Source organism: Dipodomys spectabilis, unplaced genomic scaffold (genome assembly GCF_019054845.1).
Source record: "Dipodomys spectabilis isolate Male_0828 unplaced genomic scaffold, ASM1905484v1 ptg000136l, whole genome shotgun sequence".
NCBI classification, from domain to species: domain Eukaryota; kingdom Metazoa; phylum Chordata; class Mammalia; order Rodentia; family Heteromyidae; genus Dipodomys; species Dipodomys spectabilis.
Genome location: NW_024870813.1, coordinates 10,765,748 through 10,791,473, shown reverse-complemented (window position 1 = coordinate 10,791,473; position 25,726 = coordinate 10,765,748). Strand labels below are relative to the sequence as shown.

Genomic DNA, 25,726 nt, shown 5'->3' with positions numbered 1-25,726 from the left:
CACTTTGTCCAAGTGCAGTGAATCCTCTCTGCTTACTCTGCTTAATTCTGTTCTCTAGCAATCCCTCTGAGAAAAGCATTGATCCTTAAGTTTCTACCTCACAAGATGTGTACAGATTTATATAGCAAGATGATTGGGGGAAGAAAAAATTGTACAAAGATTCCTTCAAAAACTTTCTAAATTGCCTTGACTAAAACTGCCTATATTTCCTTAAACTTAACAGTAGAATACAGAAAATAGTAATTTTGTTTATAACCTTAAGGAATCTTCTAAGTAGAGTGACCAATTTCATTGTACTTCCACTGATACTTGAGCTGATTTACTCTATGAAAAGCTCTGTCCCCATTGGCTATAAATACTAATAAACTTCAAAGGCATGCATAGAAAACTGTTAAACAGAACTTTCTGCTGAAACTCTTGAATCCATTGCTCTTAATAACCATTTTTCTTAAATTTCCCATGTTGTTTTTGTTGTGGTGGTGGTGGGTTTGTTTTGTTTTGGTTTTGGTTTTGTCAGTCATGGGGCTTGAACTCTGGGCCTGGGTGCTGTCCCTCAGCTCTTCTGCTCAAGGCTAGCACCCTACCACTTGATTCATAGCACCATGTTTGGTTTTTTCTGTTTATGTGGTACTAAGGAATCAAACCCAGGGCTTGCTAGGCAAGCAAGCACTCTACCACTAAGCCACATTCCCCACCTGCAACATTACTTTTATAACCAGAAATTTATTTCTTTCTTTAAAATATCTATAAGTTACAGAAAATAACCAAAAACAAAAAAATGCATAGTAACTATTGTACCTCTTTGGCTGCTTAATTCTGCTGATCCAGAAATCCTCTCCCTGTAAGTTTGTGTAGGAGAACATATTCCAGTTCTTCATGAAATGACAGCTTCCTGTACTTACTTGCTCTGCCCTTGAATTTTACTTATCCTCGTCTTAGAATTTGTTTTACAGAAGCAATATTGATCTAACTTACTATTCCATTTATAGATTTCACTGGTCCAATACTGTTGGGTTGTTTACTTTTATTTTGTTTCACATAATCATAATTTTTTTTTTTTTTTTGGTCAGTCATGGGGCCTGAACTCTGGGCCTGGGCGCTGTCCCTCAGCTCTTCAGCTCAAGGATAGCGCTCTACCACTTGAGCCACAGCACCACTTCCAGCTTTTTCTGCTTATGTGGTGCTGAGGAATCGAACCCAGGGCCTCATGCATGCAAGGCAAGCGCTCTACCACTGAGCCACCTTCCCAGCCTAATCATAATTTTTATAAGGGGAAATGAGGCAGCTATTACTCCAACCAACCAATCAAACATCGCTAAATACCCCCTGATAAGGACACCCTAGGAACAGAGCAGGCATTACTTTTGTGTTATTCCCAGCAAGTATTAAAGCTGAATCTCATCATAAGAAACATCAGACAACCCAAACTGAGTACATTCAACACAATTTACCTGGTCTCTTTAAAAATATCAAACTAAAGCCAGGCACTGGTGGCTCATGCCTGTAATCCTAGCTACTTAGGAGGCTGAGATCTGAGGATCGCAGTTCAAAGCCAGCCCGGGCAGGAATCCAATAAACCACTAGAAAACCGGAAGTGGCACTGTGGCTCAAGCTTTAGAGCACTCTCCTTGAGCTGAAGAGCAAAAAAAAATGTGTGTGTGTGTGTGTGTGTGTGTGTGTGTGTGTATCAAACTATTAAAAGTTTCTAGTTAGGTCTGGGAAGTTGGCTCAGAGGTAGAGTGCTTGCCTTGCACGCATGAGGCCTTGGTTCAATTCCTCAGTACCACATAAGCAGAAAAAAGCCAGATGTGGTACTGTGGTACTGTGGCTCAAGTGATAGCCTTAGGCTGAAGAGCTGAAGACCCCCCACGACCAACAAAAATATTTTTTTAAAAAATTTATGTTTCTAGAGGCTGGGGAGGTGGCTCAGTGGTAGAGCGCTTGCCTTGCATGCATGAGGCTCTGCGTTCGATTCCTCAGCACCACATAAGCAAAAAGAAAAAAGCCAGAAGTGGCGCTGTGGCTCAAGTGGTAGAGCACTAGCCTTGAGCTAAAGAGCTGAGGGACAGCACCCAGGCCCAGATTTCAGGCCCCACGACTGGACCAAAAAAAAAAAAGAATATGTTAGGGGTATTCCTAGGATACCAGGTATTTTAATATGGGCTATATATTAAATAATAGTAATGATAGTAAGGTGGTCTTCTTTTATTCCAAGCAAAGCTGCAAAGAATGTTCTTCTCCATATACCTTTGAACACTTGTAAATCTCTGTATGATAGTGTCTTAGAAGTGGAATTACTGGGCTCAACGCTGTTATTCATTTAAATTTTTGATAGATACTACCAAAGTGCCCTTCAAAAATAGTGCTGATGCAGTGGACATTGATGAAAGTGAACTAAGCAACTCAAGGAAACAGCTGACACTAAGCAAAAGGAAAGAAATGTATATATCACCCGATTTGGAAGAAATAGTTGTTTGTCAAAGTTTGTAGAGTTTACAAGCTTTACAGACCATAATAATGAGAATTCACCTTGTGAAGGTTAAAATGTGTTTATCTAAGTATCACTATCCCACAATATTGTAAAATGTATGTAGCCACTTAATTTCAATAAAGAAATTTAGCAGGGTACCGGTGGCTCATGCCTGTAATCCTAGCCACTTAAGAGGCTGAGATCTGAGGATCAGGGTTCAAGGCCAGCCTAGGCAGGAAAGTTGATGAGATTCTTATCTCCAATAAACCACCAGAAAACCAGAAGTGGTGCTGTGGCTCAAGTGGTAGAGCACTGGTCTTGAGCTGAAGAGCTCAGAGACAGCTCCAGTTCCAGAGTTCAAGTCCCACAACGGAAGGAAGGGAGGGAGGGAGGGAGAGAGAGAAGGAAGGAAGGGAAGGAAAGAAGAAAGAAAGAAAGAAAGAAAGAAAGGGGGAGGGAGGGAGGGAAGGAAGGAAGGAAAGAAAATTTTTTTAAATAGTGCTGATTTGCCTAGTGACAGTGGCTCAAGTCTGTAACCCTAGCTTACTCAGGAGGCTGAGATCTGAGGATCATGGTTCAAAGCCAGGTGGAACAGACATATCGGAAAGAGGCTTATTTCCAATTAACCAGCAAAAAGCTGGAGTTCGAGGTATGGCACCCCCTAGACACTACTTGTGGTTGGCCATGAGAAGGGGAAACTGGGAGAGAGCGAGGGAAGGGAAGGCATTATTGTCCAAAAGGAAGTGTACTGTACCTGACTTATGTAAATATAACCCTCTGTATATCACCTTTATAATAACTAAAATAAGATGCTTTTTTTTTTTTAATATAAGGGCAGGCTGGGAAGGTGGCTCAGTGGTAGAGTGTTTGCCTCGCATGCATGAGGCCCTAGGTTTCAATTCCTCAGCACCAGGTAAGCAGAAAAAGCCGGAAGTGGGTGCTGTGGCCCAAGTGTTAAAGCCCTAGCCTTGAGCTGAAGAGCTGAGGAACAGCACCCAGGCCCAGAGTTTAGGTCCCATGACCGACCAAAAAAAAAAAAAGTGTAAGGGCCTAAATTCAAGCCTAGTATTGGCCAAACAGGGTGAGGGGGAGGTACTAATTTGCACTCTAAAATAAAAGAATGCCAAGTTCTCTTTAGTAATTCAATGTGTTATATATTTTTGGTTTTTGGTAATACTTTAAGTGAAAAATGTTACATGTTTAAATAATATTAAGTAAAGCAGCCTACTAGATATGTATAGTGTATTATATATATACAAATTTATGTATACAATATACATATTATTTAGAAAAATCTAGAACATATTTATATACAGAATTATAAATGTGTCTATACACACAAATATAAGTGGTAGAAAAACCTAAAGAATAGAATTTGGATAATATATTATTAAATACTGATATTGATAAAATGAGCAGTTCTAGACCCAAAACCCACATTAAAGATCTCTTTGAAACCCTTGTAAATACTACTTCAAGTTCAAGCCCCACAACCGACCAAAAAAAAAAGAATGTGTCAGACCTACTTCAGTTATATTTCCCTGCACTAAAAGTAACTATTTCCTAAGTCCTGCTTATTTACTTTTCTTTTAAATGCACCACACATTTAATATATTCCTAAACAATAGGAGAACCCATCCATGTCACTGCATACAACTATCATTTTCTCTGTTCTTTTGTACAAATAGGCCCGCTGATCCAGCTTGTGGCTTAGGCTGATTCTTGGCTTTTTGCATTATTAATAAACATTGTAATGCATGTGTCCTGCTATTAGAAGAGTTTCTTTAGAATTTATACTTAGTTATGAAAATAAGTGCTTAGTGTGCTAGGTAGTACAAAATCATTTTTGCAATTCACTGTAGCACTTTAAATTCCTACTAGCTGTAGAAAGATTACAAAGCATCTTCCTCATCAAGTGCCTTTGTCAGATATATAAATGTTTGCTAACCCAGCAAATTCTTAGGTTCTCATTGTTGTTTTTAATTTGCATTTCCCCCTTAGGTTTAGCATCTTTTGTTTTCTATGAATAAATGCTTTTTCAAGATGCTTGCCTATTTTTCTAATGTGTTTTTTTTTTTTTCTCAATTTCTGGCCTTTTTTTTTTTTTTTGTATCAGTCCTGGGGCTTGAACTCAGGGACTGTGCACTGCTCCTGAGATTCTTTTGCTCAAGGCTAGCACTCTACCACTTGAGCCATAGCACCACTTCCGGTTTGTTTTTTTTTTTTCTGCTTATGTGGTGCTGAGGAATTGAACCCAGGGCCTCATGCATGAAAGGCAAGCGCTCTACCACTGAGCCACCTTCCCAGTCCCCCCCCCCCCCCTTTATTCTTATAGTATAGATACTAATCCTTTATCAGCAAAGTTTTTGTTTATTTTCTTTTTCTTCTCTGTAAAAGGGCCTTGCTATATAGATAGCCCAGGCTTGCCTTGAACTCAATCCTCCTGCCAGCCTAGTACTGGAATTGTAGATGTGTGTCCTACTTTTTTCTTCTTTGTCAGTCCTGGGGCTTGAACTCAGGACCCTTGCTCTGTCCAAGTCTCTCTGCTCAAGACTAGAGCTCTACTACTTGAGCCACAGCACCACTGCTGGCTTTTTCTGTTTATGTGGTACTGAGGAATAAAACCCAGGACTTCATGTATGCTAGACCAGCATTCTATCGCTAAGTCACATTCCCAGTCCCATGACTGGTTTTAAATACTACTTTTGTATTTGTTTTTGTTTTTGCCAGTCTTGGGCCTGAACTCAGGGCCTGGGCACTGTCCCTAAGCTTCTTTTGCTCAAAGCTAGCACTCTACCATTTGAGCCACAGTGCCACTTCTGACTTTTTCTGTTTATGTGGTAGTGAGGAATTGAACACAGGGCCTCATGCATGCTAGGCAAGCACTCTATCACTGAGCCACATTCCCAGCCCAAACATTACTTTTCTAAAAAGCAACAGGAACTCTTTTGTACCTCGAATCTTTATATTTTCATTTGTTTGTTTTAGGGCTCATTCTTTTCCTTTGCACTATTTATCTGATGTATGCCATTAAATCCTGTATTTCCTTCTATAGATTTATACATATGTTTGACTCTGGACAGACAGACAAGCCTCTTTTATCTGGTTTATCTTCTGGAGGCATACTTGGCAATTATCCCTTGTCTTTGCACATAAATTTAAAAGTCAATTTTTGTCAGTTTCCTAAAACTTCGTTGAGTCTGCAACTAAATTTGCATTGCCTATGTTGTCTTAACTTATATCCTGGTGTAGCCCTCCATGTAGTGTTTTGTAATGTCTTTCATTAAGTCCTACAATTCTCTTCACTAGAGACTGGTATGCTTTTTTTTTTAAATCAATTTTGTTTTTATTTTGAAAATACTGTACAGAGGGGTTACAGAGACTGGTATGCTTTCTATTACTTTTTTGTATATGCTACCAAATTACTTTTTTTTTCTTTTTGTTGCTAGTCCTGGGGTTGAACTCAGGGCCTGGTTGCTGAGTTCTTTTGCTCAAGACTAGGACTCTAGCACTTGAGCCACAGGTCCACTTTCAGCTTTTTGGTGATTAATTGGTCTTTTCTGCCCATGCTGGCTTTGAACTTGTTTTCAAATCTTAGCCTCCTGAGTTGCTAGGAGATTTTCAATATACAAGCCTTCTAAGCTCAGTATATTGTTCTAGAAAGTAAGAAGAACATGCTCAGAAATAAGATGAAGGCAGCTCTAAGACCAGGAGCCAACCTGAAGGCCTCCCATTAATAATAACTGGGCATTTTGGAGACTCAAGGGCTGTAAAGAATTACAAGTCTTTCATAACTGATTTAAAAAAGAATCTCTTGCCAGTAGCCAGGGACCAATACCTATAATCCTACCTACCCAAAAGGCTCAGGTCTGAGGAGCATGGAGCCACACCAATAGAGCCCTGATGGTTCATGCCCGTAATCCTAATACTCTGGAGGCTGACCAGCATGAAGCTGAAAGTGGAGGTATGGCTCAAGTGGTAGATGGTAAGCAAAAAATGGTGAAGCCCAGTTTAAGCCCCAATAGAAGCACAAAAAGAGCAACAACAACCAAACACACACACACACACACACACACACACATACAAAAACACATAAATAGAAGTGTGACAAGGAGCTTGTATGTATTGGCATGTTTGACAGAGATTAAACCTAGGGCCTTTCACAAGGCCCTGAGTTCAAACTTAGTCCCACCTCCCCAAAAAAAACAAAAACAAAAAACAAGCAACTTAGCATCACACCTGTAATCCTAGCTACTCAGGAGGCTGGTTGAAAGCCAGCCAGGGCAGGAAAGTCCGTGAGACTCTTATCTCCAATTAACTACCAGAAAACCAGAAGTGGCACTGTGGCTCAAGTGGTAGAGCACAAACTTTGAGCTGAAGAGCTGAGGGATAGTGCTTAGGCCCAGAGTTCAAGCCCCACAAATGACAAAAAATAATAAATAACAGGGGCTGGGAATATGCTTAGTGGTAGAGTGTTTACCTATCAGGCATGAAGCCCTGGGTTCAGTTCCTCAATACCACATACACAGAAAAAGCCAGAAATGGCCTGTGGCTCAAATGGTAGAGTACTAGCCTTTAGCAAAAGAAGCTCAAGGACAGTGCCCAGGCCCTGAGTTCAAGCCCCAGGACTGGCAAAAAAAAAAAAACAACAACAATAGTCAGTAGGATCTGAGGCAAAGAGGAATGGGAAGTCCTCTGTTCTGAGGCAGGGTCTTGCTATGTAGCCTAGGGTGACCTCAAAATCACAATCCTCTTCTCATGTGCTAATATTACAGGTATGCACCACCACACCTAATGAGAGGTGGTTGTGTTTTTTGTTTTTAATATTTATTAGCAGTGCAGACAGTGGAACATATGCTAGTTCAAGCTGTCCACCACTGAGCCATGTCCAGTCCTGGAAGTTTCTGTGGGGGTCATTTTGATAGATACACAATATTATAAATGTACTGACAGCCACTGAATTGTACATTTTAAATTCTTAAAATAATATATTTTATGTTACATAGACTTTTAGAAGATAAAAATCACTTTGACATTGTTTGCTTATTCTTATTATAAAAGGATCCTCTGCAAGCAAGTCTTTAAGAAGAAACTCTGTGCGTGTTTAACTTTATACAACTGTTAAGATTCATATCAACTACTTTTTGAAGGTAGTGCTTATAATCGATGCTGCTATATCCATAATCCACTGGAGTTGATTTTTTTTCCCAAATAGGTTATTGAAAAGCAGATATGCTCCCAGGCAAAGGTCTTAGTGTTTTCCAGTGTCCAGGTTTTCCACTTGTCAAAGCAGCTGACTCCTAAGTGCTTGGCTCATTCATTGGGATTCTTCTCTTCTAAAGAGGATGCTGGTACTTAGGCTTCACAAAAGCATTCCATAAACATAAGCTTTCTTTTTCTCACAGAGATGCTAGCTAGCAGGAGGAATAAGGGAAACAGATGTTGCTTAGAAGGCTTCTAATAGACGTGTTTCCATTGTAAGCTGATCTGGCTCTGAATTTGGCATCTGCTCCATTCACTGTGTGGGCTGAGTACTTGCACTTACAGTTTGGCAGAAAGTTACTATTGACCTTTGACTCTTACCTGAAAAGTCAGTGATAAAAAAATACCCTTACTAAATCCTAAATCTCTTGAGAGAATTATTTCACAATCTAAGTAAATGTCCTCAAAATTCATTATTCTACTAACCAAATTAATTTTATTCTTTGAATGAGTATACTTGTTCTAGCAAATGCAGAATGCTCCCTACTTCTGACTCGGAAGCCTGTGTGATGAGAATAGTAGAAGAGGAAGGACATAAATCTCTTGTAATGTTCTCTATAGGTCACTGTACCACAGCTTCTCAATTAACCTCCCTCCTGCCCTGGCGGCCAGGCCTAAGGCCCAAAAGTCCAGTTCCAGAACAGTTTCTCATTATCTGCTTTTCCCAGTATTTGAGCCCTGCTATAGCAGCTCAAGCTTCCCTAAGGGGAAAGCAGCCCAGATTTCTCTATTCTTGACCTGTCTTATTTGTAACAACATGTTTTTTTTCTTTTTGTAAATTTTGTTGAAGTATAATTGGAGGACAATCAACTGCACACATTTAAAGTGTACCAGTTGATAAATGTAGACATATGCACATGCTTGTCTGTAAAGCCACTGCTCCTGTGCCCTTGTGTATCCCTGCCTTCCTGCCCCTTCTCATCTGTTTGGCTTGCTTCTTCTTTGGAGCTGCTGAGAATCTGCATTTTCAAGTCTTCTGTAAATAGATGCTTTAGTTTACCTTGGGCCATGTCATGGCTGTGTTTTATATATTTATAGCATTAGGGTTTTCCAAAATGGTTTTATTTTACTTTTGCACAATCAGTGTATGAGAGTGACAACACAGAGTCTGTTTTGACAATTTTAGCCATTCTAATGAGTATATAGTGATCTATCTAATGGTGATTTTAATTTTCTTTCTTTTTTTTTTTTTGGGTCCAGTCGTGGGGCTTGAACTCTGGGCCTGGGCGCTGTCCCTCAGCTCTTCAGCTCAAGGCGAGCGCTCTACCACTTGAGCCACAGCGCCACTTCTGGTTTTCTGGTGGTTTATTGGAGATAGGAATCTCACGGTCTCTCCTGCCCGGGCTGGCTTTGAACCGTGATCCTCAGATCTCAGCCTCCTGAGTAGCTAGGATTACAGGCGTGAGCCACCAGTGCCCGGCGATGATTTTAATTTTCATTTCTTTAATAACTAAAGATTTTGAGAGGTTGGGGATTTAGCTCAGTGGAAGAGCACTTGCCTGCCAAGTACAAGGCCCTGAGTTGGTCCTCAGCTTGGGGGCAGGAAGGGGGAAAGCTATAAAGATGTTGAGCATTACATGCACACTTGGCATCTGTTTCTCTTCTTTGACATAGTCAACACTTTTGCCCATTTTTATTATTTCATGTTACCAAGATGCAAAAGGGGTTTGGATTTTTCTTGAGGAGAGTGGGGGGCTTTTTGGCGATGGTACTGAGGATTCAACTGAAAGCCTTATACTTGCCACTCCAGCCATACTTCCCATCCGTTTTGCTTTTAATTTTTGTTAGAATCTTGAACTATTGCCCACACTGGCCTTGGATTTTGATCCTATCTCTGCCTTCTATGTGTCTGGAACCACCTATATGCACCATGCTGGCTTCTTTTTTTTTGTTTTTGTTTTGGTTGTTGATTTTTGTTTGTTTTGTTCCTAAGGCTTGAACTTGGCCAGGCCATTGTCCCTGAGCTGTTCTGCTAAGGCTAGGACTCTGCCATCTGAGAGATACCTCTACTCTGGCTTTTTGGAGCTTAGAGTTTTACAGACTTTCCTGCCCAAGCTGGCTTTGAACTGTGATCCTTAGATCTCAGCCTTCTTAGTAGCTAGGTGGAGTGAGCTACTGAAGCCCAGGTGGCTTCTTTTTAAAATAAATATTGTAGGGGCTGGGAAGGTGGCTCAGTGGTAGCGTGCTTGCCTTGCATGTATGAGGCCCTGGGTTTGATTCCTCAGCACCACATAAGCAGAAAAAGCCAGAAGTGGCACTGTGGCTCAAGTGGTAGAGCGCTAGCCTTGAGCTGAAGAGCTGAGGGACAGCACCCAGGCCCAGAGTTCAAGCCCAGGACTGGCAAAAAAAATAAAATAAAATAAATATTGTGTTGCTTTTGTTCCAGCTGGCTTCAAGCATTCATTGTTCTATCTCCAACTCCTGAGTATCTGGGATTCAAAAGTACTTAATTTTGATGACATCCCAGTTATTCTTTTTCTAATAAAAGTCTGTTTGGACCAAGAGATATAGCACAATAGAATAGTTATACTTTTTAAATATTACCAAGTAATCTAGCAGACTCAAAATCACTAAAATTTTTCACCTATGTTTTCTTCTCAGATTATCATAATTTTATTTCTTACATTAAGGTCTCAAACACTTCGAGTTAATTGTAGATGGTATGAAGTAAAGAGTCTATTCATATATGGAATCTGATTTTGTTATTGCTTGATACTTTTATTTAAAAAATCAATTGGAGGGGCTGGGAAGGTGGCTCAGTGGTAGAGCGCTTGCCTTGCATGCCTGAGGCCCTGGGTTCGATTCCTCAGCACCACATAAGCAAAAAAAGAAAAAAGCCAGAAGTGGCGCTGTGGCTCAAGTAGTAGAGCCCTAGAGCTGAGGGACAGCGCCCAGGCCTAGAGTTCAGGCCCTACGACCATACCCCCCCCCCAAAAAAAAAATAAATAAAAATAAAATAAATAAAAAGGCAGAGATGCCGGGCGCTGGTGGCTCACGCCTGTAATCCTAGCTACTCAGGAGGCTGAGATCTGAGGATCGTGGTTCAAAGCCAGCCCGGGCAGGAAAGACCGTGAGACTCCTATCTCCAATAAACCACCAGAAAACCGGAAGTGGCGCTGTAGCTCAAGTGGTAGAGCGCTCGCCTTGAGCTGAAGAGCTGAGGGACAGCGCCCAGGCCCAGAGTTCAAGGCCCACGACCGACAAAAAAAAAAAAGGCAGAGATGCCAGGCAGGTAAAGGTCAAAAAAAAAAAAAATCAATTGGAGCCCAGCACTGATGGCTCATGCCTATAATCCTAGCTACTCAAGAAGCTGAGATCTGAGGATTATGGTTCAAAGCCAGCCCAGGAAGGAAAGTCCCTGAGATTCTTATTTCTAATTAGCCACCAGAAAACTGAAAGTGGCACTGTTGCTTAAGTGGTAGAGCACTCACCTTGAGCAAAAGAGCTCATGGACAGTTCTTAGGTCCCACATTTTCAAGCCCTACAACTAACAAAAATAAATTATAATTATCAATTGTTCTTATAGAAGTTGATATATTTGGGGCTGGGAAGGTGGCTCAGTGGTAGAGCGCTTGCCTTGCATGCCTGAGGCACTGGGTTCGTTTCCTCAGCACCACATAAGAAAAAAGCCGGAAGTGGCGCTGTGGCTCAAGTAGTAGAGCGCTAGCCTTGAGCTGAAGAGCTGAAGGACAGCGCCCAAGGCCCAGAGTTCAGGCCCTACGTCTGGACCCAAAAAAAAAAAAAAAGAAGTTGATATATTTCTGGGCTCTGTTGAGTTCCATTGATGTGTTTATCTATCTTAGGCCTAAACCATAGAATTTTAATTATTATAGTTCTATAATGATCTTTTACAACAAATAGCCTAAGTTCTCTGGTTTTATTCTTTTTCAGAGTTATGTTTCAGCTAATCTAGAGCTCTTGCATTTTCATATAGTTTTTTTTTTTGTTGTTGTTTTGCCAGTCCTGGGACTTGAACTCAGAGCTTGGGCACTGTCCCTGAGCTTCTTTTGTTCAAGGCTAGCACTCTACCACTTGAGCCACAACCACCTCTGGCTTTTTCTGTGTATGTGGTGTTGATGAGTCAAACGCAGGGCTTCATGCATGCTAGGCAAGCACTCTACCACTCAGCCACATTCCCAGCCCTTCATATAATTTTGAGAATCAGCTTATCAGTGTCTGTTCAAAAAGAAAGTGGGGGGAGCTGGGAATGTGGCTCAGTGGTAGAGTGCTCACCTCACATGCATGAAGCTCTGGGTTCGGTTCCTTAGTACCACATACACAAAAAAAGCCAGAAGTAGCGCTGTGGTTCAAGTGGTAGAGCGCTAGCCTTGAGACAAAGAAGCTCAGGAACAGAGAGACCCTAGGCCCTGAGTTCAAGCCCCAAGACTGGCAAAAAAAAAAAAAAAAGAAAAGAAAAAAAAAAAGCCTGCTAGAATTGTATTGAATTGACAACATTTTTACACAAATTCTGAGCAAAAAGAGCCATGTTGGAAGTATCACAAGTCCAGACTTCAAATTGTACTGCAGAATTATAATACCAAAAACAGCATGGTACAGACACAAAAACAGATTCAAAGACCAAAAGAATAGAATAGAAAATGTAGAAATTAAACTACATAGGCAAAAATACAAAAAGAAAATACAAGCCGGGCACTAGTTACTTAGGGGGCTGAGATCTAAGGATCACAGTTTGAATCCAGTGTGGGCAGGAAAGTCCATGAGATTCTTGTCTCCAATTAGTCACCAGAAAAACAGAAATGAAACTGTGGCTCAAGGTGGTAAAGCACTTGAGCAGAAAAGCTCAGGGACAGTGCCTCAGGCCCTTAGTTCAAGCCTCTCAATCAACAAAAGGAAGGAAGGGAGGGAGGGAGGGAGGGAGAGAGAGAGAGAGAGAGAGAAAGAAAGAAAGGAAAAGAAAGAGAAAGGAAGAAAGAGAGAGAGAAAGAAAGAAAGGAAAAGAAAGAGAAAGGAAGGAAGAAAGAAAGAAAAAAATTAAATCATACAACTATAGACATCTTATCTTTTACAGAGGAGCTAAAAGCATACACTAGAAAAAAGACAGCCTCTTCAACAAATGGTATTGGGAAAACATGCAAGGAACTGAAACTAGACCACTAGCTCTCATTTTGTACTCAAAGTAAGACCTGAAACTAAATCTACTACAGGAAAACATAGGAAAAATTCTGAGAAAGAGAGAGAGAGAGAGGAAAGAAAGAAAGGAAAGAAAAGAAGGAAACACCCTCCTGAATGGGAGAAAATCTTCATGAGGCATTCAGCAGAGGGTAAATACACAAAGAGCTGAAACAGCTAGTGAGCAGATAACCCAGTGATCAACGTGCACTGAATTGAGCAGCCAGGCCCGAGAGAAGGAAGCACAAATGTGCAACAAACACATGAAGAAACGTTCGACTTCCTCAGCCATAAAGGAAAGGCAAATCAAAATTACACGAAGATCCCATCTCACCCCAGTCAGAATAGCAAACATCAAGAAACAAACAAAAAATACTGACAAGGATGGAAACAAAAGGAACACTGAAACACTGTTGGTGGTAATGTAAACTAGCATAACTGTTAGGAAAGTAAGTATGGAGGGAGGTTCATTTAAAAAAAAAAACTGAAAATAGCTGGGCACCAGTGACATGTGCCTTTAATCCAACTACTCAGAAGGCTAAGATCAGAGGATCACGGTTCAAAGCCCACCTAGGGAAAACACCCATAAGACTTACCTCCAATTAGCCACCAAAGAACCAGAAGTAGAGCTGTGGCTCAAGTAGTAAAGTGCTAGTCTTGAGCACCAAAGTTCAGGGAAAGCACCTAGGCTCTGAGTTCAAGCCCCAGTATAGGCACCAAAAATTAAAAATAAAAATAGATCTATCTGGGGCTGGGAATGTGGCTGAGCCCTGGGTTCAATTCCTCAGCACCACATAAGCAGAAAAGGCCAGAAGTGGTGCTGTGGCTCTAGTGGTAGAGCTCTAGCTTGAGCTGAAGCGCTGAGGGACAGCGCCCAGGCCCAGAGTTCAGGCCCCACAACCGGACCCCCAAAAAAAAAAAAAAAAATTAAAAAAAAAAAAGAAAGAAACTCCACTTTGCTGGGTGTTGGTGGCTCACACCTATAATCCTAACTACTCAGGAGGTTGAGATCTGAGGATCACGGTTCAAAGCCAGCTCAGGCAAGGAAGTCCGTGAGACTGTTATCTCCAATAAACCACCAGAAAACTGCAAGTGGCGCTGTAGCTCACTAGTGGTAGAGCACTAGCCTTGAGCTGAAGAGCTGAGGAACAGCGCACAGACCCAGAGTTCAAGCCCCATGACCGACAAAAAAAAAGAAAAAAAAGAAACTCCACTTTATATGATATATAGTCTTCTAAATATTTTTGGATTTGACTTGGTAAAATGTTCTTAAGAATACTAGGGATCAGAATAAATCTTTTTAGAGTTGTGGTATTAGAGTAATACTGCCACCAGAGGGAAAGGCAGGACATAGTTTCAGTTTTCTGAAGAGCTATCATGCCATAGGTCTTACTTCTCTAAAACCTTTGGTAGAATTCACCCTTGAGATCATCTGGACCTGGAACTTATTTATAAGAAAGTTTTTAAACTACAAAATAGGCCAGGAACTGGTGGCTCATGCCTATAATCCTAGCTATGTAGGAGGCTGAGATCTGAGGATCCTAGTTCAAAGCCAGCCTAGGTAGGAAAATCTGTGAGACTCTTATCTCTAATTAACTCACTAGTCTTGACCAAAAAAAGCTCAGAGGGCTGGGAAGGTGGCTCAGTGGTAGAGCGCTTGCCTTGCATGCATGAGGCACTGGGTTCGATTCCTCAGCACCACATAAGCAAAAAGAAAAAAAGCCGGAAGTGGCGCTGTGGCTCAAGTGGTAGAGTGCTAGCCTTGAGCTGAAGAGCTGAGGGACAGCGCCCAGGCCCAGAGTTCAGGCCCCATGACCGGACCTCCCCAAAAAAATTTTTTTTAAAAAAGCTCAGAAACAGTACCAAGGCCCAGAGTTCAAGCCTCACAACTGACAAATAACAATAATCTCTTCAATAGATTCCCTCTAATCAAATTATCAAAAAGATCTGAAAGCTTATGTCTTTCAAGGAATTTGCCCTATTCACCAAACTTGTCATATGTGTTACCTTAAATTATTAATGTTTCCTATTATCATCCTGATACATATAAACTATTGTGATACTACCTTTGTTATTCCTAACACCTTCATTATTCCTGAACACTTACCAATAGTATTCTTAATGTCAACCTGGTCCATGGTGCTAACTAGATAGACTGTTGCACTGCTATTCCTTTATAGTGTTTCACTGATATTCCTTGGAAAGAAACAGAGATAATGGGGTCTTTTAGAACATTTTCCCCCTCAAAGCTGTACTTAGAGATATCCAGATGATAGAATCCTATCCAAAGTACAGAATTTTTTTTTTTTTTTGTCGGTCGTGGGGCTTGAACTCTGGGCCTGGGCGCTGTCCTTCAGCTCTTCAGCTCAAGGCGAGCGCTCTACCACTTGAGCCACAGCGCCACTTCCGGTTTTCTGGTGGTTTATTGGAGATAGGAGTCTCACGGTCTCTCCTGCTCGGGCTGGCTTTGAACCGCGATCCTCAGATCTCAGCCTCCTGAGTAGCTAGGATTACAGGCGTGAGCCACCAGCTCCCGGCTCAAAGTACAGAATATTTTGAACAACAACCATACTAAAGAAGTCCAGGGTAGGGCTGGGAAGATGGCTCAGTGGTAGAGTGCTTGCCTTGCATGCCTGAGGCCCTGGGTTCGATTCCTCAGCACCACATATGCAAAATGAAAAAAGCCGGAAGTGGCGCTGTGGCTCAAGTGGTAGAGCACTAGCCTTGAGCTGAAGAGCTGAGGGGCAGCGCCCAGGCCCAGAGTTCAGGCCCCACAACCGGACCCCAAAAAAAAAACAAAGAAGTCCAGGGTATTCAAATTTTTTTTTCTTTCATGCGATTATTTCTAACACATTTATAAGATTATTTCTTTGTTGCTTTGTATGTCCCTCCCCCACAGTATAACCCCTGCTTTCACTGTATTTGATATCGGTATAATTTGTGGAGGGGAAGGGAAAAAAACAAATCGTTTAAATAGGGATACAGGTGGACCCATTGCAACAATGAGATGTACAAGTCGTTATGTCGAAAACGAACTTTACAACTTGGTGCAGGGGGGGGGGGGGTTGGGTGGGGGGGCTGGGGGAGGATGGGATGGGAAGGGGAAACAAAGGAGGAGGCTACAATGCTTGATAAGAAATGTACTCATTATCTTGCCCATATAATTGTAACCCCTCTGTACAGTATTTTCACAATAAAAAAAGAAGTCCAGGGGCTGGGAAGGTGGCTCAGTGGTAGACTGAAGTCCAGAGCGCAAGAGTAAGGGAGCATAACCTACCAGCCATGAGGACCCCAGGTTACCATTTGACCAGCATTTCTTGAAACTTTTTTATCTCAAAGTGAAAGGAAAGCGCCATGAGTGAGGCATAAGTAGAACAGCTGGATTTCCTTGCTGGCAAGTCGTCCATGGCCCACCTTGAGCTCTGTGAGGAGCAAGACTGCTCCAACCCGGGGGGACTTTGTTTATTGCCATGGCTGAAGGAAGTACTAGGAGCTGAAGTCATATTCTGTTCTGACCCAGTGACATCCACTGCTGTTACCCAGTACTCATGCTCTTCCTTTGTGTGTGTTCTAGGTTTTCTTTCTCAACTGGTCTCTGACAAGCCTCTGACTGAATGCATCCGGGCTGGCCACTATGCAGCAAGTGTCATAATTAGGCAAACGGGTTGCACTTTTCCTGAGAAGCCAGATTTCCACTGATGGAAGAGCACAAAACCCAGGCCTGGGAGAACAATGTCCTGGTTGCCTCCTGAGAATTTCCACATTAATGAAGAAAAAAATGTTTTCTGCCATCTTTTCCTACTATAATCTGGTCAGTCTTAATTTAGAGGGTACGGTAATGCTCTTAGAATCTTTAGCCTTTCTGCAACCTGAAATGTTGATTTCCAATGTCTTCTAGTGCCTCTTCAATGTCAATTAAACAGAAATATAACATTTCAATAGAATTTTTTTTTTTTTTTTTGTCAGTCATGGGGCTTGAACTCTGGGCCTGGACGCTGTCCCTCAGCTCTTCGGAGCTCTACCACTTGAGCCACAGAGCCTCTTACAGTTTTCTGAGTGGTTTATTGGAGATAAGAGTCTCATGATCTTTCCTGCCCTGACTGGCTTTGAACAGCCTCCTGAGTAGCTAGGATTACAGTTGTGAGCCACCAGCACCTGGCTCAAGAGAAATTTTAATTTCATTTTCAGTTACTTTGTAAATTCAAGTGTGTAAGTTGATCAGTTTTTTTACACTTCTGCTTTGAATGCAGATGCAATTTAATATGATAGACTTTTTAAAGAAATTAATCCTAATACATCAATCTTTAGCTTTTTATATAAATATATTTAATTTAGGAATGTGTGTATACACATACACACACATAAGTAAATACCACATATATACATGAAATAATGTACAAAATAATGTACAAAAATATTTATCGTGCCAAATTACTCCAAATAATCTTTTCAATGTGCACTCAAATATGTGATACACATTGGTAATTGAATAATTTGCCAAATATCATGTTATATTACAATATTCAAATTATGACCTTATGCTTACTTATGGTACTCTGTAAATTTGATACAAATAAAACTTTCTCCTATGGGATTGTTTTTTGTCTTTGTCCTGTACTTAATAAAACAAAAGAAAGAAGATGATTATACAGTACTAAGCCTTGATGTTGAACCCAGGAGTTCAAGGCCAGACAGCCTGGTCAACACAGCAAGGAAAAAGTAAACAAAACCCAAGAGCTTTTTGTAGCATGTTAGCTTTTGTCCCTGGCCCATCACCTACCCCCCCAGGAATACAAGAAACAAGAAAGTGTGGATTCATCTTGGGGGAAAGCACAGACATTCTAGTTACTAAACAAATACTTAAATCACTTGTTTTAATTTTGTTCAAACAGCTTTTAAAAACTGTTTAAAGAAGGGGAGCATGATATCTCAACAAGAGGAGGATGTAAGTGATGATATAGAAAATATCAGAGCTGGCTCACACTTGTAATCCTAGCTACTCAAGGACGCTGAGATCTGAGGATTGTGGTTGAAAGACAACCTGGCAGCAAAGTCCATGAGACTCTTCTCTCCAATTAATTATAGAAAAAGTTGCAAGTGGTGCTGTGGCTCAAGTAGCAGAGTGTTAGCTTTGGGGAAAAGGAGCTCAGCGACAGCAACCAGGCCCAGAGTTCAAGGCCTAGGACCAGCAAAATATATATGGGCACTGGTCACTGGTAGGTCATGTCTATAATCTTAGCTACTTAGGAGGCCAAAATCTGAGGATTGCAATTTGAAGCCAGCCTAGGCAAGAAGTCTGTGAGACTCATCTTCAGTTAACTACCAAAATGCCAGAACTAGAGCTGTGGATCAAGGCTAGAGCACTAGCCATGAGCAAAAAAAAGCCCAAGGACAATGCCCAGGCCCTGAGTTCAAGCCCCAAGACCAGCATAATTGATCAATCAATAAATAAAACTGAAAAAGGTTCTGGAAGTCCACTGCACTGGAAACTATCAAAAACACTGCTGAAGCCAGGTGCCTGTGATTCACATCTATAATCCTAGCTACTCAGGAGACTGACATCTGAGGATCATAGTTCAAAGCCAACCGAGACTAGAAAGTCCATGAGACTCTTTATCTCCAATTAACCACCAGAAAACCGGAAGTGGCACTGTAGCTCAGTGGTAGAGCACTTGCCTTGAGCTGAAGAGCTGAGGGACAGCGCCCAGGCCCAGAATTCAAGCCCCACAACCAACACAACAAAAGAAACAAGAAAAGAAAAAGAAAACTGCTGTGAAATTAAAGATATAAATATAAGACTTAATATTAAAATATAAATATCCCCATATTGATCTGTAGAAGTACAGATGTGGCTGGGAATATAACTTTAGTGATAGAGTACTTGCCTTGCATGCATGAAGCCCTGGGTTCGATTCCTCAGTACCACATAAACAGAAAAAGCCAGAAGTGGCCCTGTGGCTCAAGTGGTAGAGTGCTAGCCTTGAGCAAAAGAAGCTCAGGGGCAGTGCACAGGCCCTGAGTTCAAGCCCCAGGACTGGCAAAAAAAAGTGGAGATGTGGCTCAAGTGGTAGAATGCCAGCCATGAGAAAAAAGCCAATCAAGAGTGTAAAGCACTCACAAAAACAAAAATTTTTAAATCTAATTTTGCCAGTCCTGGGGCTTGTACTCAGAGCCTGGGCACTGTCCCTGAGCTGCTTTTGCTCAAGGTTAGTGCTCTACCACTTGAGTCACAGCACCATTCTGGCTTTTTCTGTTTATGTGGCACTGGGGAATTGAACCCAGGACTTCATGCATGCTAGGCAAGCACTCTACCACTAAGCCACATTCCCAGTCCAAAGCTTATGCTTATATGATAGTGTCAAAATTTATGTGATAGTGTCAAACTTTTTTCATGTGTGGGAATTCACATGTGAATTCTAAAACAAATGGACAGGACTTAGAGTAGCCAAACTTTACAAAAGAAGAGCTAAGTTAAAGGGTTTATATGACATGGTTGAGACTTTTTTCCTTCTATGTGTTGATACTCCATCTTGGACTCAGAACCTAGGTGCTATCCCTAGGTGCAGGGTTTGTTGTTGTTTTTTTGTTTTTTGTTGTTATTTTAAATCAAAGCTAGTACTTCTACCACTGAGTGGTTATGGCCCAGTACACATACACACACACACACACACACACACACACACACACACACACACACACACACACACACACACACACACACACACACACACACACACAAACTGAGGCACTTTCATAGATACCAAAGGCACTTCCTATTCATAAACATGTCTCTAGTGGACAAAAGTCTGGCAAGGTAGCAGCAGCCTTGGTGGTTGGTAACGGACAGCCTTACAGGGTCTAAGGCAGGTGACTTCTCAGGCTTCTGATCTTGATGATCTCTAAAGTCTATCCATTTCTAAAGTTCTGCTCTCCCATCATCCCATTCCATTCAACACTCACTGAGCATACTGTACTAGACCCTTTCCAGGTCAGGCCTACAAAGAAAATGGTCCATTGACCTAGTTAGAGCTCTAGCATCTCACTGTAAATGAATGAAAAGACAGGTTGGAAATGAGCTTGCACTTCTTGTTTTTGTCGGTCATGGGGCTTGAACTCTGGGCCTGGGCGCTGTCCCTCAGCTCTTCAGCTCAAGGCGAGCGCTCTACCACTTGAGCTATAGCGCCACTTCCGGTTTTCTGGTGGTTTATTGGAGATAGGAGTCTCACGGTCTCTCCTGCCCGGGCTGGCTTTGAACTGCGATCCTCAGATCTCAGCCTCCTGAGTAGCTAGGATTACAGGCGTGAGCCACCAGCGCCCGGCCCCTGCACTTCTTTTCCAGTTTGTGAATATCATGTGAAGATCCTCAGCACAAGGCGGTGTCCTCTACCTCTCATCTGGTTCACCATTTTCATTAACTGGGCAATATATGTGCCAGCACTCACCAAGCATACCTCACCATGTTGTCACTCCTTGCCCTGGAGAAACTGGCTTTGTTTCAAGGAGGGGCCTCTGGCCTTAGTATGTGGCAAAAATCCGCTTAAGGAAAACTGGCCATAAGGTAACTGCTTCATGTTATGAAGAACAGAGTAAAAGACTCAGCTAACTGCCAAATTAATTATCTTACCTTGTCATCTTACCTTACCTATCTTACCTTATCTTGTCATCTGGTCTCCTCCCTCCACCTTGTGAATTGTATACTTTTATCCCTTAGGTTTGTTTAAGTCAGGGTCACACAGTAATCCAAAAATGTTCGCTTGTGGAAGACCAACAGCCAAGTCCATCTGGTCCATTTTCATCAGAAGATACTGCTAGCGTGTCAGCTCAAGAGCTCCCACCAACAAGGCCAAATGCCAGTGCAGAGAAACCCTCCAAGCCGATCAGCATTATATCTCACCCCTAAACATGGCTTTGAAATGCAGGTTTAGACAGCATGTGAACTGCTGGTGAATAATTGCTTCAACAGGATCAGCTCAGTAAGGGCCAAAGGAGTAAACATGATTGTCCATGTGAATAAAACGCAAGGGTTGTGTATAGATGAGACCCATTAAGGGTTTACTGTCAGCAGCACAGTCAGGAGGAGACTCTTTCCTTGCTCAAGTGTGAAAGCCCGTCTATAAACAGCTTTAACAGCTCTGTGGTGCCAGACAATTGCACCATTGAAAGACAAGCCTGCAAGTGCTCCCTACTTCCAGGGATTACTCCGTGCGTCTCAGAAGTAGGGTGCTTTGTCCTGTTTCTCCTTTATGTGAGTAAATGTCCTTTTCTTAGAGGCGCCCCTGTTCCTACTCTCAGTGCCTTGCTGCTATTGTTTAGCTGCTATTAGAATTGAGAAAACCAAGGCAGAGGGAAATAGCCATATAGGAGCCCATTCCAAGGCACAGGAGATCCGGGCTATACCTCTCTCCACAAATTGCGCTGGGCCACAGAGCTATTACTCTGCAGGATGGTCTGGGGGTATGTTTTTTGTTTTTGTGTTTATGTTTGTTTGCCAGTCCTGGGGCTTGAACTCAGGCCCTGGCCACAAGCTGCTCTTTGTTCAAGGATATCACTCTACCACGTGAGCCATAGGGCCACTTCTATCTTTTTGTGTTTATGTTGGTACTAGGGAATCGAACGCAGGGCTTCATGCATGTTAGGCAAGCACTCTACTGCTAAGCCACATGCCCAGCCCTAGGATTTTTTTTCTTTTCTCCTTTATTTCTGGGAGGCAATAAATCCATCCAGAAAACCAGGGTAAACCACATAATCCAAAGGTGTCTCCCGAACCCTATCATGTTCAGAGCCCTGGGGAAGGAGCTTTGCTGGAAAGCCAGTCGTGTTCTCCTGGAGCCCTACTTCCAGGAGGCAATCAGGTAACGAACAAACAAATACACAGAAATGCCAGGCGCTGGTGGCTCATGACTGTAATCCTAGCTATTCAGGAAACTGAGATCTGAGGATCAAGGTTCAAAGCCAGCCCAGGCAGGAAGTCTGTGAGACTCTTATCTCCAATAAACCACTAGAAAACAGGAAGTGGTGCTGTGGCTCAAGTGGTAGAGCACTTGCCTTGAGCTGAAGAGCGCAGGGACAGCACCCAAGCCCAGAGTGCAAGCCCCACGACCGACTAAAAAAAAAAACAAATACACGGAAACAGTTGCTATAGACTTCTATTAACATAAGTAGCCTACTTCCACATTTCTGGACTTTTAAGTTAAGTCATCTGATTTCTAAACACTGACTTGGCCAGGCACCTGTGGCTCACATCTGTAATCCTAGCTACTCAGGAGGCTGAGCTATGAGGATCACGGTTCAAAGCCAGTCCCGCAAGAAATTCTATGACTTTTTTTTTTTTTTGTCAGTCATGGGGCTTGAACTCTGGGCTTGGGCACTGTCCCTGTGCTCTTCAGCTCAAGGCGAGCACTTTACCACTTCAGCCACAACACCACTTCCAGTTTTCTAGCTGTTTATTGGAGATAAGAGTCTCACGGAGGGCTGGGAAGGTGTCTCAGTGGTAGAGCGCTTGCCTTGCATGCCTGAGGCCCTGGGTTAGATTCCCCAGCACCACATAAGCAAAAAGAAAACAAGCCAGAAGTGGTGCTGTGGCTCAAGTGGTAGAGCGCTAGCCTTGAGCTGAAGAGCTGAGGGACAGTGCCCAGGCCGAGTTCAGGCCCCAGACCGGACCCAAAAAAAAAAAAGAAAGAAAGAAAAGAGTCTCATGGACTTTCCTGCCTGGGCTGGCTTTGAACCATGATCCTTAGATCTCAGCCTCCTGAGTAGCTAGAATTACAAGCATGAGCCACTGACGCCAGGCTGTGAAACTTTTTTTTTTTTTTTTTTTTGGTCCTGGGGCTTGAACTCTGGGCCTAGGTGCTGTCCCCGGGCTCTTCAGCTCAAGGCGAGCACTCTACCACTTGAGCTACAGCACCACTTCCGGTTTTCTAGTGGTTTACTGGAGATAGGAGTCTCAGTCTTTCCTGCCCGGGCTGGCTTTGAACCACAATCCTCAGATCTCAGCCTCCTGAGTAGCTAGGATTACAGGCGTGAGCCACTGGCGCCTGGCAGACTCATTTTTTTTTAACAGTGCTTGATAAGAAATGTACTCATTATCTTGCCCATGTAATTGTAACCCCTCTGTACAGTATTTTCACAATAAAAAAAAAAATGTGGACCATCGGTTAACATTCACTTTATTCATAGCTAGCTACTGAAAGCTCATGCCTGTAATCTTAGCTGCTCAGGAGACAGGTCTGAAGAGAAAGATTCAAAGGCACCTGGGCAGAAAATTCCTGAGACCAATTAGCCAGCGAAAATGCCAGAAGTAGCCATGTGGCTCAGTGGTAGAGCACCTGCCTTGACAAAAAAAGGCCAATAAGAGCTCAAGGTCCTGAGTTCAAGCCCCAGTTCTGGCACATAAAATAATCGCTTTATTCAGGCCTTCATTAAACACAGTAGGCAGAGGCTATACTGACACCAGATACCAGCCTTCAGCGCAGGGTATAGCCTTCTCCAGCACTCTGTAGTTAGAACCTTTCATTTACTACGTCCCCCATGGGGGGTGCTCACACACATGGGTGTGCTTTATGGAGGACGCAGCTCTTCAAGGCACTCCTGGAGTCCAAGAGTCAGCTATAGTCTCTATTCCTTCTGCCACTTCCTGGCTGTGTGATCTAGAAGAGAGGCATTCTCATTTCTTGGGTCCGGTCGTGGGGCCTGAACTCTGGGCCTGGGCGCTGTCCCTCCGCTCTTCAGCTCAAGGCTAGCGCTCTACCACTTGAGCCACAGCGCCACTTCCGGCTTTTTTCTTTTGTTTTTTTCTGCTTATGTGGTGCTGAGGAATCGAACCCAGGGCCTCATGCATGCAAGGCAAGCGCTCTATCACTGAGCCACCTTCCCAGCCCGGCATTCGCATTTCTGTACTTTGGTTCCCATCTATAAAAATGGAGATAATAATATCTACTTCTTTTTGTTGATGCAAATATTTTACAAATCACCCTTAACAAATTTCACCTAAACCCATTATTTTTGTGGCTATTATCACTATTTTTCAGTGCTGAGGATACATTGAAGCCAGGAACCTAAGCCAGCTTGGCAAATGCCATATGACTGAACTACATCCCAGCCCATCATTATTGTTATTTTTATTATTATTAAGAATTATATCGGGGGCTGGGAAGGTGGCTCAGTCGTAGAGTGCTTGCCTTGCATGCATGAGGCCCTGGGTTCGATTCCCCAGCACCACATAAGCAAAAGAAAAAAACCAGAAGTAAAACCAGAAGTGGCGCTGTGGCTCAAGTGGTAGAGCGCTAGCCTTGAGCTGAAGAGCTGAGGGACAGCGCCCAGGCCCAGAGTTCAGGCCCCACGACCGGACCCAAAAAAAAAAAAGAATTATTGTGATAGCGACACAGTGACTGGGCAATGAGAAATGTTCGGTGAAGACAGAGGACATTCCTTGGGAACATCCTAAGCCCTCTTCCCTCATTCATGAGCCTGGAGGCCTGTTACCAGCAGCATATCGCCCATCCTCCCCTCCCCGCCCCCAGCAGAGATGCCACCTGCAGTGAGAAGAGAAGGTACCATTTCTTTTTGGGAGCACAGGCCAGGTCATGTCACACCTCTCTTTCTCTTACAGAATAACTCTGTACAGAACTTCTTAACACCTTCACCTTTTATTCAAGGTCCCTTCCCATGGGACCTTTTGCCCACATCCTCTCTGAGACCTCTCCAGGGTGTCTTACCCTTCCTGACTTGCCATTCCTTGGATATGCCAAGAATGTGTGTCCCCACTCTGGGCATCACTTCTTCCAGGTGGGGCTTTGCATGATTCCACTGCGTGAATCCTTTTCACCCTTCAAAACTTTGTGGCCAGGGACCTGGGTAGGTGGCTCAGTGGTAGAGCGCTTGCCTTGCATGCCTGAGGCCCTGGGTTCGATTCCTCAGCACCACATAAGCAGAAAAAGTCAGAAGTGGCGCTGTGGCTCAAGTGGTAGAGTGCTAGCTTGAGCTAAAGAGCTCAGGGATAGCTCCCAGGCCTAGTTCAGACCAAGACTGGCAAAACAAAACAAAAACAAAACAAAAAAACAACTTTGTGGCCAGCCAGGCACTGGTGTAATCCTAGCTACTCAGGAGGCTGAGATCTGAGGATCATGGTTCAAAGCCAGTTCAGGCAGGAAAGTCCATGAGACTCTTTTTTTTTTGGGGGGGGGGGTCCGGTCGTGGGGCCTGAACTCTGAGCCTGGGCGCTGTCCCTCAGCTCTTCAGCTCAAGGCTAGCACTCTACCACTTGAGCCACAGCATCACTTCTGGCTTTTTTCTTATATGGTACTGAGGAATCGAACCCAGGGCCTCGAGCATGCAAGGCAAGTGCTCTACCACTGAGCCACCTTCCCAGCCCCTACATGAGACTCTTATCTTCAACAAACCACTAGAAAATTGAAGTAGCGCTGTGACTCAAGCAGTAGAGTGCTCACCTTGAGCTGAAGAGCTGAGGGACAGCGCCCAAGCCCAAGCCCAGAGTTCAAGCCCCATGACCAACCAAAAAAAACAAAACAAAAACAAAGCCAACTTTGTGGCCAGAAGCTCATTCCTATAATCCTAGCTACTCAAAAAGCTGAAATCTGAGGATTATAGTTCAAAGCCAGGCTGGCCAGGAAAAGTCCAATTAACCACCAACAAGCTGGAAATGGATCTGTGGGTCAAGCAGTAGAGTGCTAGCCTTGAGCACAAAAGCTAAGGGACAGTACCCAGGCTCTGAGTTCAAGCTCCAGCTCATGCACACATACATACACTCCTGTGAAAGGCTGGGCTTGTAGCTCAGTGGTTGATGCTTTGCCTAGATGCACAAAGCCTTGGTGAAAGTCAAGGTCACTGTAAGAAGTGCTGCCTTTG

At 43.0% G+C, this 25,726-nt stretch overlaps 1 protein-coding gene across 2 annotated transcripts in view; it reads left to right on the top strand.

Annotated features, from left to right (window-relative positions):
• The window catches only part of Adk (adenosine kinase), a 411,200-nt gene extending 394,390 nt beyond the window's left edge, over positions 1 to 16,810 (top strand). For both annotated transcript variants that reach the window (XM_042690120.1, XM_042690121.1), the window contains exon 11: positions 16,437 to 16,810. In XM_042690120.1, the coding sequence (XP_042546054.1) occupies positions 16,437 to 16,561 (125 nt within the window). In that variant the 3' untranslated portion in view covers positions 16,562 to 16,810. The remainder of the gene's footprint in view (positions 1 to 16,436) is intronic.
• The last annotated feature ends 8,916 nt before the right edge of the window (positions 16,811 to 25,726 follow it).